General features: G+C 41.9%; 1 protein-coding gene across 4 annotated transcripts in view; it reads right to left on the bottom strand.

The window, feature by feature from the left end:
- yap1 (Yes1 associated transcriptional regulator) overlaps nucleotides 1-18,367 on the bottom strand; it is a 156,710-nt gene that overhangs the window by 53,206 nt on the left and 85,137 nt on the right. For all 4 annotated transcript variants that reach the window (XM_078545822.1, XM_078545823.1, XM_078545824.1 and 1 more), the window contains exon 2: nucleotides 3,927-4,045. In XM_078545822.1, the coding sequence (XP_078401948.1) occupies nucleotides 3,927-4,045 (119 nt within the window). The remainder of the gene's footprint in view (nucleotides 1-3,926; nucleotides 4,046-18,367) is intronic.

Below are 18,367 nucleotides of genomic sequence, written 5' to 3'. Positions count from 1 at the left end.
CCTCTGAACCCTGGATTTGAAAAGAGCCCATGTTCTTGAAGGAAGTTTGCAACAATGGATGTGCACTTTCCAAACAATAGGCTTCCCTCTACTCTTTCCAACTAAGTATCATGTCCACCTTCCTTTTCTATCCCCCTCCTGGTCTAAATTTATAGCTGGTGAGTAACAAGAACCCATGAAACACCTACTGAAGTCTCTACATCTGAGCAAGGTAAAATGGAAGTTTCCATCTCTCATTTAATACTAATTGATTGATTTCCCCCTTCAGTTAGGAGTCATTTCCCCTACCCATCTGAGCAATAAGCCAAGAATTTATTAACTACATTTCCTGTTCCAACTCAAGCTGTCATCTCATCACCCCCAATCCATACTCTCATTTGACAGCAGTACATTCCTGCGCAGCATCTCAACCAGTTCCATTCCCCCCATTACAATTACATGCCAATTACCAACCCCCAACACACTACTATATTTCCCCTCTTTGGTGACTTCTCTCCAACATATACTAATCCGAGTTCTACATCCTCAACAGCCCTTTATACTAGACAATTTTACTTGGCAATGCATGTGGGAAAACATCGCCAATTGGACTTAAGTCATGCAGGGTTGGAGGATAATGGAATCTATACGAAGGAGTGGGGAAGAGGAAAGTTGAAGATTCAAATTGGAGGAGATTGCAAGGAAACAGGGAAGGAAAATTCAGAAAAAAACACAGAAAATCCTGGAAAAACTCAGCATGTCTGACAACATCTGTGGAGAGAGAAACAGAGTTGACATCTCAAGTCCCCCTGACCCTTTTTCAGAGCTGGAAAATTCAGATCTGTGGATTGAGGGTTATGGGAGCTTAGGCATGGAACAGCCAATTATTAAGCAAGGAGAAATACCTTCAGTCTCCTTACGCATGTGCAGACACAGTGCTCTTAAAATTCTGATGATTGCATGACAGTAGATGGTGCCGTGAGTGAGTGGGGCTCCATCCAATGATGCAATGATAAAACTGTTGTCTCCCTGCAGCAGCTATTGAAAATTGTGATCTCATATTTTGAGATTCCTTAATGGCCTTCATACTTATGCAAAATGTAAGAGAACCCTATCAGTTTATAAGATAGTAGATATCTACATGTCCCAATTTCCTTTTCTGCCACACTCTCTAACAATTCTCTTAACACAAGCCTGTATTTCCGAAAATGTCCCAGTATTGGTGGTATGGATTAAAAAACACACGCAGGATCCGAAACAAAGCAGGGAAGAAAATCAAATTATTAGGAAAACTTTGAACTAATTTGTAAGTGACCATATTCCAAAACCCTGAACACCACTACAGCCTTAATGTAAGTCTTGCAGTTTGCTGCAAACCAGGTTATGAGGTGACAATGATCAAGTGTGGCTAGTAACACTATCTGCCATTTCTTGATGCTCTGTGCCATTTAAAACTTCAAACTTACAATTTAAAAATCAGACTTACATGTCCTCTTAGACAGGTTTATACTTTTTACACCCTTTCATTCACTCAAACCCCTCAAAAACAAGGAGAAAGGGCACGAAAGGGATGGTGGCAAGGGGGGTGGGGGGAACCTACTTTGAAAAATCCTGTGACCCACGTGTAGTCAGAAAAGTGCTTGCGATCGAGTGTATCTGGCCACCCATGAGTATGCTGTTGGGTGCTAAGATAGAATGGGCAAGTTCATGGGTAATTCAGTGATGTCTTTCTCTTATAAATAAAATCTTGTATGTTTGTTGCAAACATTTTTTAATGGTATATGCAGTTTTGTGGGTATTTGAAGCAAAATGATTACTTAAACATTGAAATGTTTGCAATTAGTTGCCTGTGTTTGCAAATTAAGTGAACCTTTCTGTAATGAAGAGATTGAATTTAAAGACTTTCTTTCAATTGTTTTTTTTTAGTGAATGTGAGAATTGAGCCAGTGATAGTGATATAAATTGCCTGATTACATTTGCGAAAAAAGCAACTAAAGCCGATTGCTTCAAATACAATTTTTTTTTTAAATTAGCAGTACACTGAGCACGTGCAAAAGATAAAACATTATAGATGATCGATTCAGAAAACCAATGCTTAAAATGTTAATTAAGTGCTAGTTCTTTCAAGGTCAATAACAATACGCATTGACAAATATATAAGAGCACCGCACGTACAAACAAACTTCAGACGTAAACAGAATCCACAACCTTGCTTTGAAAACTGACATCAAAATTTTCTCTTAAATCAAAGTCAGATCTCAGAACATTTTTGAATGAAAACTGAATTACTTGCATGGAATACTTTGAAATTACAACCCAAACAGGCCATTCAGCCCATCCACAACCAGTCCACGTTGGTGATTATCTGCCATGAACAGCAGTTATCATCCTCTCTCTCCATATCCTTTAATTCTCTTTTTCTTCAACCATCTATCTAGCCTATTCTTAAATACTGACACAAGAGTCTGCTTTGATCACACCAACTCTGGCAGTACACTTTACAGCTTCACAGCCCCCTGTCCCAAATCTCTTCCATTTAATCTTGTATCTATATCCATTTCTTCTGGACCCCTCAATCACTGGAAACCATCTGGCTCCATATATTCTATTCCTTTGTAAATTTAAGTATCTTTGATATCATCCCATAATCTCATCTGTCCCAAAAGAAATAGATCCAATATTTCATGTCCTTCTGTATTTGTATTCCTTCATACAAGGTCATGTCCTAGTAAATCTGTGCTGTACCCCTATCATCATCTCCCTATAGTGTGGAGCCCAAAATTACACACAGCGCACCAACTATTGGTCTTGCTATAGTTTTAAATTGATTACATTTTGATTTTCTTATTCTGTACCTCACATCATAAAACTCATTATACGGTTAGTTTTATTTGTGGGGCGGGGGGGGTGAGGCTTATCCACTTGACATGCTGCTTTTCACGTCTTGTGAACCCAAACCCTCAAACGCCTCTGTTCTTCCACATCACCCAGCCTTCCCTACTCAAAACTATTTTTTTTTAAAAAAAGGTACCAGCTCACATTTACTGACACTGAATTCCATCTGCCTTTATTTAGCCATTCCATCATCTTGTCAATATCACCTTGACCTCTCCTAACTTTCAGAATTACTTACTATCCCTCCCATTATAGTTTTGGCTGTAAATTTGGGCACCACTCCGTCTAGCTCTATATCTATAATCACTGATGAACACTGAACAGTGGTCCCAGAACAGACACCTGTACAATGTTGAAAGTTGAGTTATTTTGTGGCCAAAGGAAGGGAAGCTAGACAACACAAAATTTAGTTAATGCAAAGCACTTGCAAAGGTCCTTCTTTCTCAGTGAAAACGGTACAGTTGTCATTAAATTCCTGTTCTGTATTTGTCAACGCCCTATAGGGAAACATATGCACCTTTAAGCCAATCTTCTTTAATATGCCATCAATGCACTTCTTATGCCGTACTTGCCAAATTAAATTCTACCTATAGCTACCAAGCTGGTGACCATATTTCAAGATGGTATTGAAAATTTCCTCAAGATACTTCTGTCAAGTCATTCAGCACATGGAATGTAACAATTGTTCTGCTAGGTATTTTTTAAAAAACTGTTCAAACAGACACATTAAAATTTACATCCACCATTAAACTAAAGAGTGAATAGGCTAAATTCTCCTTGCAGCACTCCCAAGCATTAATCCCCGAAATTAGGAAGATTAGAAGGATGGCATTCTGAAAAGAGATCAAATGGGCAAAAAAAGCCCTTCACCATGCGAGCTTATGAAATGGTCAAACGGTTGCTACAACTGCTCCTGCTTTGCAGTAAGATAAATAATACATTTGGAAAGAGTTTGGGAACTGGGTTTAGAAGTATTGCTTCTCCCTCCATCTTATTCATTACTTTATCCACCCACTCCCGCACTCTTTCCAGCATTGCTTCTCTCTGCTTACCTGAAGACGTTGTGTTCATTAAGTTCTGCTGCAGAGACACTGGGCTGGCAGGAGTTGTTGAATTTAACACAGACATGGGTTTCCTTGGATCTTGCCATGTTGTCGTCTGTTCAATGTGACTATAACAAAAGAGAAAAAAAATCAGACAAAACAGTCGGTGTGGTCATTTCCTACCTCAAAATCAGAACGGAATGATTTTTCTGCTTAACTAACACAAGTTTACAGTTATCTATTCTATCTTAAAATTAATACTCGCTCTAAAACATTGTCAGAGCTCCTCAGTATGCAGTCCTGTCAAAAGCACTTTGGTAAAGTCAAATCAGCTGTGTTCTGTGGGCCCCAGAGCTACCAATACACTTTCAAGAATAAAACAAAAAAATAAAATCATTCAGTAAACCCAATACACGCTACGGATGTCCAATTAATGAATTTGTCTCAGAAAGCTTTTTCAACACGATCAGAAGGTTATTTATATGAAGCCTAGAGTAAATTATATTTAAATATTAACTTTGGTGAGAAAGCAGCAAATAAAGATGAACATATCCATAGGTACGATATCAATTAGAACAATATTTGAAGAAAGGTGAATCTTGTGTTTTAAACCAGTCTCAAACCACTTTCAAATTTTTTAAGCAATGTAAATCATCACAGACAGCAACGGAAATGTGAAATGGACGATCAAAATAAACCGTTAGTGAATTGCCCAGATTTTTTAAATTATAGATTTAAATATTGATTTTAAAAATTTTAAATGTTCTCAAAAAGAATCCAAAATTTTGGTGCGTTTTGTGATCGTCATATTTGTATCCATTTTGCTTCTCTCATTCTCCCAAGTCTGGTTTCTCCCTTCTATTTAGGTAGATTGAATACATCCATATAAAAAATAGACCCAAGAACACGTGCAAATACAAAAAGGAAAAAATGGTCCTCGAACCTGATTATCCCACACTTTCCATGTACAAAATTTACTTTAAATGGGTGGTTAAAGTCCATAATAATCTTATATGTGTCTGTTCTACATAAAACTTCATTTTTAATAAAGCAAACCTAACAAACCACTTCACCATTTAACTTTCCCTGCTAGCCTCCAGGCTATCATTTTTGTCAACCCCTTCCTAGGCCTACAATACTGGAGCCACTGCACCAATGGAATATGCAATTATCTCAGTATATACTCATCCCTAAACAAATACTTGCCCAGTTCTTCAAAACATACAGTCGCAATTTAGCTGGGGTTAAGTTACATAAATCCAAATTGAACAGATCCTATGGATCTTTTATTGTTACAATAGAATTGCTGTCGCTGGACAGAGCGGGGCATGAACTGCAACATATCAAAGTGGCAGCCCATCGTTTCCTCAGGGCAACAAATGTGACCTTGCCCACATTCCAAAAACAAATAAACATACAGCATTTCAATGGGTGAGTAGGACTGCATTCGATGAGTTCCGATTAAGATGACTAAATCTTGCATTGTGCTGTGATTCATTCTCTTGAACTCCTCTATAGTCTGAAAGAGATGTGCTCTTGTCAAATGATGAATTTTGTAGTATAATCTAACATACCCACATCCTTTTTATCTGCTCACCACGATCAAATTACAAACAAATGGACCCTCACCTTGTGCCAGGTTAATGTTTACACTTTACTGAATTTTTTTTAAAAAAAGATAAAACTCTCCATTGAGGTAATACTTGATCATTCATTCTGTAACTCTTGAAAATTAGCTACATGCCATTATCCTCCAGGTGCAATTAGTTGTTTAACCCAACTGGGGAAGTTAAAAATTGTAGAATTTGCTCAATGAGTAGTCTGACTAGTTCACAGGACTGCTGAGGGTGAAGGCGGCTGCGTTACAAAATTTAAATAGATATGCTCAAAATGTTTGTTCATTACTTGCATACCACAGAACATGAACCACACTAGTGGCATGCATCTCAACAACTGAGCTCCGCACACTAAAAAGCACAAAACTGCAGCATATCACATTGCATTTATATCATTTCATTTATAATAATGTGGTAAATGTAGTGAAACATTCCAAGGTGTGTTATCACAAAAAAAATTGATGCCAAGCTATATTAGGATATAGTAGGGCAGACAACCAAAGCCTTTTGTCAAAAATGTTGGTTTTGAGTGTCTTATGGGAGGAGAGAAGTGGAGAGGTTTTGGGAGGTAATTCCATAGCTTAGGGCTAGGCGTCTGAAGGGATAACCAATTGTGAAGCAATTAAAATTGGGGATGAGCAAGAGGCCAGAATTGGAGAAGTGCAGCTGTCTGAGAGGTTTGTACAGTGGAGAAGAGGTTACAAAAATGGGAAGAGCAAGGAAGAAATTTAAAAATCAGGTTGTTGCTGCACCAAGACTCAATATAGGTCAGTGTGCACAGGGTTGGTGGGTGAACAGAGTTGTTACTGAGTTCTTCACGCAAACTTACCAATCACATGCTGATGAAAAGGTAATAAATACTCTGGGTTATTTTTATTGAAAACTCAATACTATATACAAGTTACAAGAGAATGCTACATACACATCTTAGTAGGGAACTCCTACTGGTGTGTCACATGCTGCATGACATCACTCCCTGTAGTGATAATGCACACTCACTATTTACATATTCCATTAAAGCAATATCACTACATCTCCCTTTTTCCTTAAAAAGGACATTACACAAGAATAAATACGCGTAACATAACAGAATTGCCGTGAACACTAGTTACATAAAAGTTAGACCGCCATCGATCATTTAGGAATTACTAAAACTTATTAATAGTTTACTAATATGCTCTGACCTGAATAGTTAAGCTCTTCTAAGATCTAGAATAATCACTACAGTGTTCCTGACTCGTCAATGTAGACCTATGGGTATCCTACAATTAGTGCTGTGCCGGTTGTCTTTCTAGTGGTGTGCCACAATTCCACTCAGACCTCACCTGCAAATATGTTCCCGTGCTATTGGAGTACGACAGTTGGACACTTCCCTTAGTTGACATCTGTTCTTCCCAATGTCACTCCAATAGGTGTTGCGACTTTATATGATCTCGGTTCGCTGTAAACCTTAAACACCTTTGCAGAGAACAAGGTTCCTTCTGTTGGGTGAATGACTCAAATCTTTTGTCCCACATGTATGCTAGGCAATTCTGCATTCACATGTCGATCATGTGTAGAATTCACCTTCTCCAGTAGGCTTTCCTGCACTGATGCAAGCCTGGGTGATTGAGCAGCGTAGTGTGAGAACTTCAGTGCCGGTGTGATGCCAGATACATAGGCCACACGTCCCAACAATTGGCTGATTGATTCAAACAGCAGATATCTTCAGTGCTCGTAACAGGCAGAGTATAGACCATACTTGCAATTCAAAAAAAGTGGTTGTCAGATGTGATTCCGCAATTGGGCAGCACTTGAACAATCCCAAGTGCGCGAAAAGCTACACTAACAACCAATTTAAAATAATCAGTTCAGCTTGTAATGTGGCTCACTTATGCTTCCTAGAAGCAACGTACATCAATGCAGAGAGATGTGTTCTCTGCAAACAAAAGAAATACTTTCAAGCCTTGCACATTTTTTGAATTACAATAAGTCCTCACTTAAAAATTATAGCTGCATTCCTGAAAACCATGACCTTAAGTGAAACAACTAAGTGATTCATGGAATTAGGTTCTTTCAGATATTTTTCACTCAGAGAAACCAACATCTAAGTTGAAATACTGTACCATACATGTACAGCATTGTGCATTCCTAGCTGAAATAACTTGCAAAATAAATCACTAAATATAAAAATATGTATAAATTCAAATTAGATAACACTCATCAGTCTCTCTCTTAGGCAGTCCCTTGGGTTCAGGAATGACTTGCTTCCACTTGGGCTATTATGGGTTGAGATGACTGGGTTCCAAGATGGCCGATAAGTCCATGTGCAATTCTCATTCTCTGCCACACATGGACAGATGTTGCTTGGAGGGTCAGTTTGATGAGCTGCTTGAACACTTTTGGACTCTCTCTCTGCCTTGATTTAGCCTCTGCATTCTTCGACAAAGTCTCTCTGCATTTGGTGCCTTCCCAAATGAACCTTCTTCCATCTTGGTCAGTCACCAGGGGTTGGAGATGTTTGACCTCTTCAGGGGTGATTTGAGGACATCCATAAAGCATTTCAGTGAAAGTTGCTTGAGTGATTTAGCACCTCAATGCTGAGCGTGTTGGTGTGGGGTATTATGTTAAATTCTAGGCACCATACTTTAGGAAGGATGTCGAGGTATAGAAACAATGCAAAAGAGAATTATTAAAATGGTACCAGGAATGGGGGTTTCTGTTATGCGGAGAGATTGAAGAACCCCCGGTTGTTCCCTTAGGGCCGAGAAGGTTAGGAGATTTGACAGATGTTCAAAATCATGAATACTTTTATTGGGCTAAGGAGAAACCGTTTCCAATGGCAGAGGGTCAGAAACCCGAGGACACAGATTTAAGCCCATTGGAAGAACCACCAAATGAGTAAACCTATTTTGAAATGCAGCGAGTTGTTGTGATCTGGAATGCGTTGATGGAAGAAGATTCAATAGTAACTTTCAAATGGGAATTGCATCAATACTTGAAAGGAAAGCATTGCAGGGCTATGGGGAAAGGGCAGGAAAGTGGGGCTACAAATAGTTGGATAGCTATTTCAAAGAGTTGGCACAGGCATGATAGGCTGAGTGCTTCTGTGCGGTATAATTTGATTATTCTATGATTTTATGATTAGAAGCTGAGGAGAGATCTCCTCCACAGGCCCACCGCCCCCACCAAAAGTCTGGTTCTCTTAACCCTTTTCCTAAATGCCACAAAATCTCTGCCATATTTTCCTCTGTATCATTCAGAAGCCTCAGCTCTGAAGTGCTTTCTTCTGCAACTCTTCCAGTCATACAGCTAAATGCATTAAAAAAATCTTTTGGTAACCTTTCAATCATGAAATGCTGCACTTCATTTTCACATCTCCTTTTATCTCTGCACCTTGGGGAAACTAAGCACAAAATGTTTTTTTCCTGAGCATTCTTCACCCTTTGAAGAAAACATTTAATCTGTGTCACAGATGGCAACCCACCCCTTCAATCAACTTCAGATGGGTTTCCAGTATTCTTTGCCCAAATTTCCAGATTCATATCAATAGGGTTTCTATTCACTGTTCCCAAGCCAACTCCTGAGGTTGCAGACAAACCTCCCGATGGTGATGGCAGACTTGCAACTCCAACAAAGCACACAGATGATGTAAAAACAAAAATAGCAACAAAAATCAAAAAAACTGGTCCTAAACAATAAACTACTAAAACAAAACAACGTTAGGTGGGCAACTCAGTGATGACTTACTGTACCAGGGAGCTGGGGGAGCCTTTAGTCCCCTGTTGCTTTCTCCATGGCAACGCATCAGCTAATTAAGGTTGACCTGCCAACCAATCAGCACCCTTTTCTCCTGCCGTATAAATTGTTGCAATCGCTTGAAATTTTGGCATCCATGCTTTTGTCCTGATGAGTGGAAGACTAAAAGCTTTGGCAACATGTCTTTCTTTTGAGAAAAAAAATCGAGTCTGTGCTACCAACTGACTGCTTGTAGTCATGTAATTATGCAGTCTTTTCCAAGTTGACATTATTGTTGGAGTCTGCTGTCCAACACACCCAGCTTCCAAAAAAACAAACATCATTTCCAAGAGAGAGGTAACATTAGCCTGAAAACCTCAAGCTTTTAGTCACGTCCTAATATCTGCTTATGCGGCTCTGTCAAACTTTGTTTGATAATACTTCTGTGGAGTGCTTTGCTGCATTTTATTACATTAAAAGGTGTTACATAACTACATATAAAAAGTTGTTGTTGATGATATCCTATTCTGGTTAGGACCTAGGTATCTCCACCATATAAAAGGCAGTGAATATTGCTGAGCTCTTTGATCAAATTGGCCAAAATCAAGTTCAACCACACCCTCATCCAGTGCACAATCCACCTAAACTTCTGTTACAGATCACCAAATTGTGATACAAAATAAAACCCACTTTTGATGTTTCCTTGTTGCTAGCCTAGAGGCAGAGATCAACCTTTTATGTTACAAAGTGAATTCCAGGTCAATGCTAAATTGACTTCCATGCACAATCCTACCTTACTTGATATGCAGTAACAGTTGTCATCAAGGTCTACCCATAAGCTGGAGAACATTTTACTGCACAAAGCACGGTTGAGTGATACCTTTGAAATTAAGGAATTAAAATTCCTGGATCCAAGACACAAAAGATTGTATGCTTTTAACATTGAACATATTTAAAATTCAGAAATGAGAGCAGGCAAGCTGGAACATGACATAGATGGAAGTGTGTGTGCATTCATGTCAGGATGCAAGTATGCTGACTCATTGAACTGGCTCAGCACATTTAGCAGACCAGAACAGAAAATGGCAAGATGCATAAAAATTTTGGGTCTGTACAGCCATGGATTCTCTGCAACTCAGGACTAGGTTGTTGTAGGAAAATTTGGAAAGCCAGGACAAGTAACATTCTTTCACGGAGCATTTATCAGAGTCAGGACTTCAGTGAAAGAAGGCACAAGCTCAGCATGGAGCAGTTGTGAAACCTTGATCTTCAATCTACCTGCCTCAGTACCACATTGTGTATCAGTGGATAAATATGCTGTGCAGAGAGGCTTCCAACATAGCTTTCGATTATTGTGATTTGGTAGTCTGAATGCACTCCAGATGAAAACACCAACATTGTAATTGCAATTGTTGATATTTTTGCACTGTGCTCCTATAGGGAGTAACTTATATCCCAAGGTAACCCAGTTTAAAAAAGTCAACAAAAAATATTGGCTAGGGGTAATTGCTTTCCTTCAGCACCTAAACACATGACCAGCCAACTCATTCATGGAACTGACTACATTGCTCTCAAAAAGTTGGGTGCAAATCATTGTGAAAGGTACAACATTCTGCTGGGTTGAGGGGCGGAAAGAAACAGTTCACACGAGTCCTGGTATATACAAACTAATTACAAACTGCAAGTGGTGGCATGGCTTAATCATTTACATATTTTCATCATTTTAAAGTTGTTTCTGGCCTGAACAATTATCAAATCAGCTGCACATGATATAACAAGCATTAGAAGCCACCCAACTTAGCTGGTAAATACCAACACCCATTGCAGTAAGTGATGTCACATTATTTGCTTAAATAGGCAGATGAAGCAGATGGCAGCGATGAAATGCTAGTATTACATCCTTAATGTTTTTAAGGTTTTACTTAATGACTCAGTGGAAAATGTGCCATTCGCTAATGCAATCCTGCTAGTCTCGTTTGCCCTTCACCACCACCATTTACAAAGTTTCACAATATTCTAGGGGTCACTTCTCACCAGAGGTTGAACTGGACCAGCCACATCAACATTGTGGTTACAACAGGGCAAAAGGCTTTATAGTCCACGATGAGTGGATCAACATATGGACCTCGAAGACTCAGTCAAGAGTGTGATGTAATTATCAGTCACCCCTATGGGAAGAGCTGCAATGACACACGAAGCCTGACATTATACAGGACAGAGCAATTTGCTTGATGCCATCCAGGAGTCTCCATTTCTATTCCCAATCCATAAATCAACACACTGTGGCTGCAGTATGTATTATCTATAGGATGTACTGCAGCAATCCTCAAAGTTGCTTCAGCAACTCCTCTCTTCCCTGCAACATCCATCAGTGAAGTTAGACATGAGAATATCATCACCTCCAAGTCACACACCATCTTGATTTGAATATATATTGTCATTTTATTATAACAGGGTCCATTTCCTCAAATTCCTTACCAAACACCATCACAAGGAGTCCAGCAGTTCAAGAAAAGAAGAATCACCATCTCAAGGCAATTAAGAATGAGCAATAAAGGCAGCCAATAAATGTCACGAACAAAAAAGAATTTTATTTTATATAGGAATGCATAAGACAGAGGCAGTGAAACAGGCTATTCAGCCCAATCAGTTCACCAGTGATTATGCTCTACTCGAGCCTCCATCCAAAATTTATCATAACCACCTATTCCCTTCTCTCTCAAATGCTCGTCTTGCTGCACCTTAAATACATCCAGACTATTTGCTTTAACCAGCCCCTGTGATGGTGAGTTCCAGGTTCTTACCACGCTTTAGGAAAAGAAGCTTCTTCTGAACTCCCTATTGGATATGTTGGATTTCTTTGAGTCATGCCCTTCCCCACAAGTGGAAACATTATCTTTGTATTCAGTCTATCAAAACCTTTATAATTTTAAAGACCTCTATTGAGTCACCCCTCAGCCTTCCTTTTAAAAGAGGAAAGGAACCCAGCCTGTCAATGCTTTCCCTGATATGTATACCCACATATTTCTAGTATCATCCTTGTAAATCTTCTCTCAAATCTCTCCAGTGCTCTATATCCTTTTTATAAGCTCAATCCTTGGAGGCCTGATTCATATCATCATAGCATTGTGTAGCTTGATTTTTGTTTTGTACAAATATGTATGAAATGCCAACAAGTAGCGGACATGCAAAATGCTGTACAGCCACACCCACCTGTGTCTCAGCCCCCAGTATTGATAATCTTGATGAAACAAATGAAATAAATCCTTTCCTACAAGTTCAGAGGTCAAATCATTTTTTAAAAAATGGCCAATTCACTGTTCTGGACTGCCGTTCATAAACGTTCAATTCTTCTGGCATTAATATCTTTGTAAAACTTTAACACTGTTTATTTTTGAGTATTATATACACTAATAGTCTACACCAGGTCACTAATTTTGCTGAAAAAGCTGACCAAGTTGGACTTTTGTGAGCTGTACAGGGTGGCCTAGGTGCGTCTCCTTGATTTTCTTTATTAAGTTGTCCCCCATGAGTTTAAAAACCCAAATCTCAGCTTCTGTTATACACAAGGGCTCTTTCCTTTCTCAATTTCTTGCCTTCAAACAAAAGCAGGGATGTGCTGCTGAGGCTTTATAAGGCTCTGGTCAGACCACATTTAAAATATTGTGAACAATTTTGGGCCCCATATCTCAGGAAGGATGTGCTGGCCCTGGAGTGGGTCCAGAGGAGGTTCACGAGAACGATCCCAGGAATGAATGACTTAACATATGAGGAACGTTTGAGGACTCTGGGTCTATACTCGATGGAGTTTAGAAGGATGAGGGGGGATCTGATTGAAACCTACAGAATACTGAAAAGCCTGGATAGAGTGGACATGGGGAAAATGTTTCCATTAGTAGGAGAGACCTGGACCCGAGGGCACAGCCTCAGAGTAAAGGGAAGACCTTTTAGAATAGAAATGAGGAGAAACTTCTTTAGCCAGAGAGTGGTGAATCTATGGAATTCATTGTCACAGAAGGCTGTGGAGGCCAGGTAATTGAGTGTATTTAAGACCGAGATAGATAGGTTCTTGATTGGTAAGGGGATTCAAAGGTTACGGGGAGAAGGCGGGAGAACGGGGTTGAGAAACTTATCAGCCATGATTGAATGGCGGAGCAGACTCAATGGGCCGAATGGCCTAATTTCTGCTCCTATGTCTTATGGTCTGATAGAAGCTACTCTCACAAATCACAGTACATTTCCACAAGTGCCAGTAGTGCTCTGTGGCAAAGCTGTCATGCTCCAGGAAACTCAACGGTACTAGGTACCATGATGCATGTAGTCCTCTCTCACTCAATATACACAAGCACTTTCAGTACGAAACTCTGGATAGCCATAAGAAAACTCTTCTTGCTTCTCTCTTCAAAGGGAGGACACTAAAATGCTTTTGAATTTAATTTTGAGGCTGAACATGCAAAAACATTTTTGGATCCATGCATTTTTTTGCCATCGAGCTAATGCTACCATTCACTCCAGAAAGTTGAATTGTGCCAAATTTCACAAAAATGGAGGGCAGCCATAAAATAAAACCACTAATAATTAACTCAAAACCTTATTCAAACAAAGCTAAAAAAAATGAAGCAACAATATCCAACATATTAGGGCTGCAGGAAGTTACACTGAAAGAGTATTTTGAATACTGATCAGTAACCATGCTGTACATCACAATGATCCTCTCTCAATTATTGTTCCTTCATTTGCACTGTTACCTTGGGCAGAATTTTCCATCTCATCCGCCCTGTCAGCATAAGTCAACTTTCAACTCAGCCCAATCTCTCTCACTCATCATGCCATCACACACTCAAAGGGTCACACTGCTCACACAATATTAGAGGGGGGACCACATCAGCCCTGATTGTTTCACAGATACTTAAACATCACCGCCATCTCATCCATCATGTTGCACTAACTCCACCCTTCGCCCTCACTGGGGAGTGGTCATCAGGAGGCATGCATGCTTCCCAACTTCTCCTCCATCCCTTCTCATCGCATTCCATCCATTTGTCTTCATGCAGGCCAAGCTTGCCCACAACAGGGAGGGGAGGATCCCAGGCTGGAGGATGAATGGCCAATATCCAGGAGTTCACTCCCTTCGAGGAGGATGCCACCAAGCTGACTGAGGAGTACAGTGATGTGGGGAAGGAGAGATCAGCCTCTCCCAGCAACACAGTACGGACGAGCCCTCCATGAGTTAATCACATCTTGACATTCACAGTGCGTGATATGCAATCATGTAATCAGCCTGTTCATGAACTAAATCTAGCTTCTTGCTCTTACAGGCATCAGCAGGCCCAGATGGAGGAGTAGAGCCAACATAAGCCCCCAGCCCACCTCAGGAGGATGTTGAACAGCCATTGAAGGAAAATCCATCAGTGTGTTCATCTCCACCCTCCATCAGTGCAGAGAGACACACCTCGGTGGCTCAGGGTCACTTTCTGGAGAACACCTCACTGATGTCTCTACAGCAATCAGAAGCAGTGACAGCCCAGGTCTCCGGCACTCAGAACTGCTGGAGATCGGGCACCTGCTGAGTCCCAGTCAGATGATCAGCCTGTGCAAGTGGCCACAGAAATAATGCTGGCGATGCAATGACAAGCAGGGGAGCATCAGGCAGAGTTGTGAGAGGCAGTTGATGGACTAGAGCGAACGATGGAGGAGTCCATCCACATTCTGACTGATGTCATGGCTCTGACATGCAAGCGCCTCAAGGTCACCATGGGATGGGTAGCATCTACCTTGGAAACTTTGGTCCAGCAGGTGCTGCTGGATTTGCGCTCGGACCTGCAATCCATCGCTATAGGGATAGGTGGGATCCAACAGTTGATAGGTGTTGGGGGCGATGGGACACCTCCACCTCTCTCTAGGTGTCCCTTCTCCTCAGAGTCAGACAGGGGTCCTCAGGCACCCACAGGGAGGATGAGCTTCAGCCAGACACCAAGGGTCCTCCACACAGAACACTTCATGGGTGCCCAGCGCTCCAAATCCGCTCTGCCTGTGACCGCATCAACTAGGGCAGGTCAGATCGAGGAGGGTGCATTTTCCTGAGCAGGGGACCCTTATCAGGCCAGGGCCCTCTAGGCCTTGGCCCTCCAGAGGATGTCCACCAAGGTTATCTCGGACAACAGGGCCTAGCAGTCAGCAGGCTGCCACGCCTCTACCTCTGCTGCAGATGTCGGGGCTGCACCCAGGCATAATTGTAGAGTTAGGAAGATTAACATTGACATCACTTCTGGGTCACGGGGCTTCACTTTGTATATCTTGCTCATTTGTAAAGATATTTGCTGTTCATGAGAATGGTCTCGTCATTTGAAAGCTTTGTGCATGTGCATCTACGTGTCCTCTTATTGTGAGGGTGAGCCATGCTCGCACTCAGTGATCACCTGCCTTTGAGAACCTCACATTCATGGATGTTATTGGATCCTTTTGTTATGTCAAGGGGATATCTCAAACCATTTACTGAAGCGGGCACAAAATATTAGTAACCTTTACTCCTTACAAGACAACATGGAGTTAGACACGCTCAATAGCCTTGGAGGGTTAGCTGCAGTTGTATCTCTGCATTAGTTGTGCCAAAGCACAAGACCTGCAGCCATAAGCTGTATCTCAGTGTGCACTGAAGTTTCTCATTAATGTGGCAATGACTGTATCAAGTCCTTTGACGCAGCGTTTATGCTGTTGTGCTGACTTTCACTTCCCAGAGCACATGGATACAGGGTTCACTGTTGACCTTTCCAAAGATTAGGGCCTGGTGAATCATGAGGGTTGGGTGCAAGTCCGAATGCTGAACTTGTTCTCAATGTCACTGACTGTAAAGGCCTTTCACTGGTATGGCACTAAGGGACAGGGGGAATGTGGTCGTCTCCCGTTGCCCCAAACTTAATCCTCTTGGAACCTTGCGGCTATCATGGGCACGTCTTCCATGTCATGCTTCTTCAATAGCACCATCATGTGGAAGCTGAACTTCATCTCCCTCTTCTTTCAAGGAGCTCTCAGCCTCCATGTCTCACTCTGGCAAGGGATCTCCCCTTAGCAGGTTGTGAAGAGTGCAACAGACCATGATTATGCAGGACACCCTCTGAAAAGTACTGCAGAGCCCCACCCGAGCGGTCCAAACATCAGAAGTGCATCATCAGGATGCCAACAGTCTGCTCGATGATGGATCACGTGGAGCTATGCACCGCGTTGTAACTCTCCTCTGAGGCACTCTTCAAGACACATGGGTGTCATGAGCTATCATTTGAGCAGGTATCCTTATCCTCAAGCAGCCAGCCCTGAAATGACTGAGGCTCTTCAATTATAAGAGGCAGCTGGAAGTGACTCAGGATGTAGGAGTCATCGGAACTCCCAGCGTACCTGGCACAAACATGCATGATGTGCTTCTGATGATTGCACACCAGTTGAACATCAAGGGAGTGAACCCTTTCCTGCTAATAAGGGGCAGTTGCCATGGAGCCCTCAAAGTCACATGTGCGCCATCGATTGCACCCTGTACTCTAGGGAAGCCCGAAGTAACTGCAAACCCATGACATTTAGCAGCTCGACTAGCTTCATCGAGCGTGAACTTCACATATGATGAGCCTTACTTTAGAGGGTATCTATCACCTCCTTGATGCATTAATGTGAGGAGGACTGAGAGTTGCTGCATAGGTCCCCTGTGGGCCCCTGGAACAAGCCACTGAGCATGGAGACTTCAAGGCCACTGGCAGGGCATGTACTCCCTGTCCATGGGGTGTTAGATCTTGCCACATTCTGCAGAAGGATATGACCCACCACATCTCTGGACAAGTGCAGACATGTACAGCATTGTTTTTCACTCATCTACAGATGGGAAAGTCTTCTTCACTAGACCCTTGGACATGCAAGTTGCCTCCATGGGACGGGTCTAACTTCCTCATCCTCTGGTTCTTGCTGAGGCTCCCCTGGACCATGGACCTCAGGTGGGGCCTCCTTTTGAAGCTGCGCAAGGCAGCGCTAGGCCCTTCTCATCCTCCATGGATCAGTACATGAAGGTGGTGGAATTGAGGCCAGGCTCCATTATTCAATCCTCCTTCTCTCTGTGGACTGATAGATGCAACAGATTAACGAATTCTGGGCCAATATTGTAAAGCTCCCATTCGCAAACAAAAAGCCACCGTCATGCCCTAGAGCTGCATCTGCACTACCAGCTTGTCACTGATACAGTCTTGTAGCTGAGGGGTAAACTCACAGATCTAGGTGACCAAAATGCCAACCCTGATTCTTGAAATCTCAATCTCACAGAGGTTGGAAGAGGTTTGGACGCATTCATGAAATGCGCCACTTTGCCAATCTCATGCCTGCAATCTCTGACCTGGCATACTGATTAAAGTTAATTTGCAAGTGAGCAATGACTGGGTGCCCTTAGGCCCGTTATCCATGCCAATTGGAGAAAAAACATTAAAGGCTTTCATTGATGATCTGGCAGATATGCAGCTGTTGTGGTTCCTTAGCGGTTGTCTACATTCTCCATTTATAACATTCCTCTCTAATGCGGAAATGGAGCAACTATATTGTGAAGCCAATAACTCCTGCAGTCTCTCGTTGAAGCACACCAGAAGACATTGACTCCAATGGCACCTACTCGAGGAAGTCCTCCTCTTTTCTCTCAGTTCTGCCTCTATTTCAATGTTGTGACTCTTTCAACGTTGTGACTCTAAAAAGTTTGACGGTACCCCCTGAAAGTGGCCCTTAGCCCAGCCATGCGTTCCTCCCAGACTGCCTCTGATCCCCCCTGAGCAGATTCTTTTCCAGTTTTGATTTCAAACCGCGCCATTACTTTGTGGGTTCAAGATGGTGGTGCTCCATTTTTATTTTCAGACCATTTTGACTCTCCCCCAGTGTTCGGGTCCCTCCAATTTTCCTGGTACCTTGTGATGTACAGGTAGGCCTCCCTCCAGTTATACTCCAGCCTCTCCCAGTAAGCCTGGATCCCCACTGTTATTGTGGTGGACATTCCAGCCCTCCACCCTGAACCCATCACTGTTGACGTGTCTATGCCCCATATGAACCTCTCCCTATCTCGAGGCTGTATGCGCTGTCACCTAGAGGAGAGCTCCCCTA

Source organism: Cetorhinus maximus, chromosome 7 (assembly GCF_964194155.1).
Source record: "Cetorhinus maximus chromosome 7, sCetMax3.hap1.1, whole genome shotgun sequence".
NCBI classification, from domain to species: Eukaryota; Metazoa; Chordata; class Chondrichthyes; order Lamniformes; family Cetorhinidae; genus Cetorhinus; species Cetorhinus maximus.
Note: the sequence above shows the minus strand (reverse complement) of the source record. Positions and strands in the feature narration are given on the sequence as shown.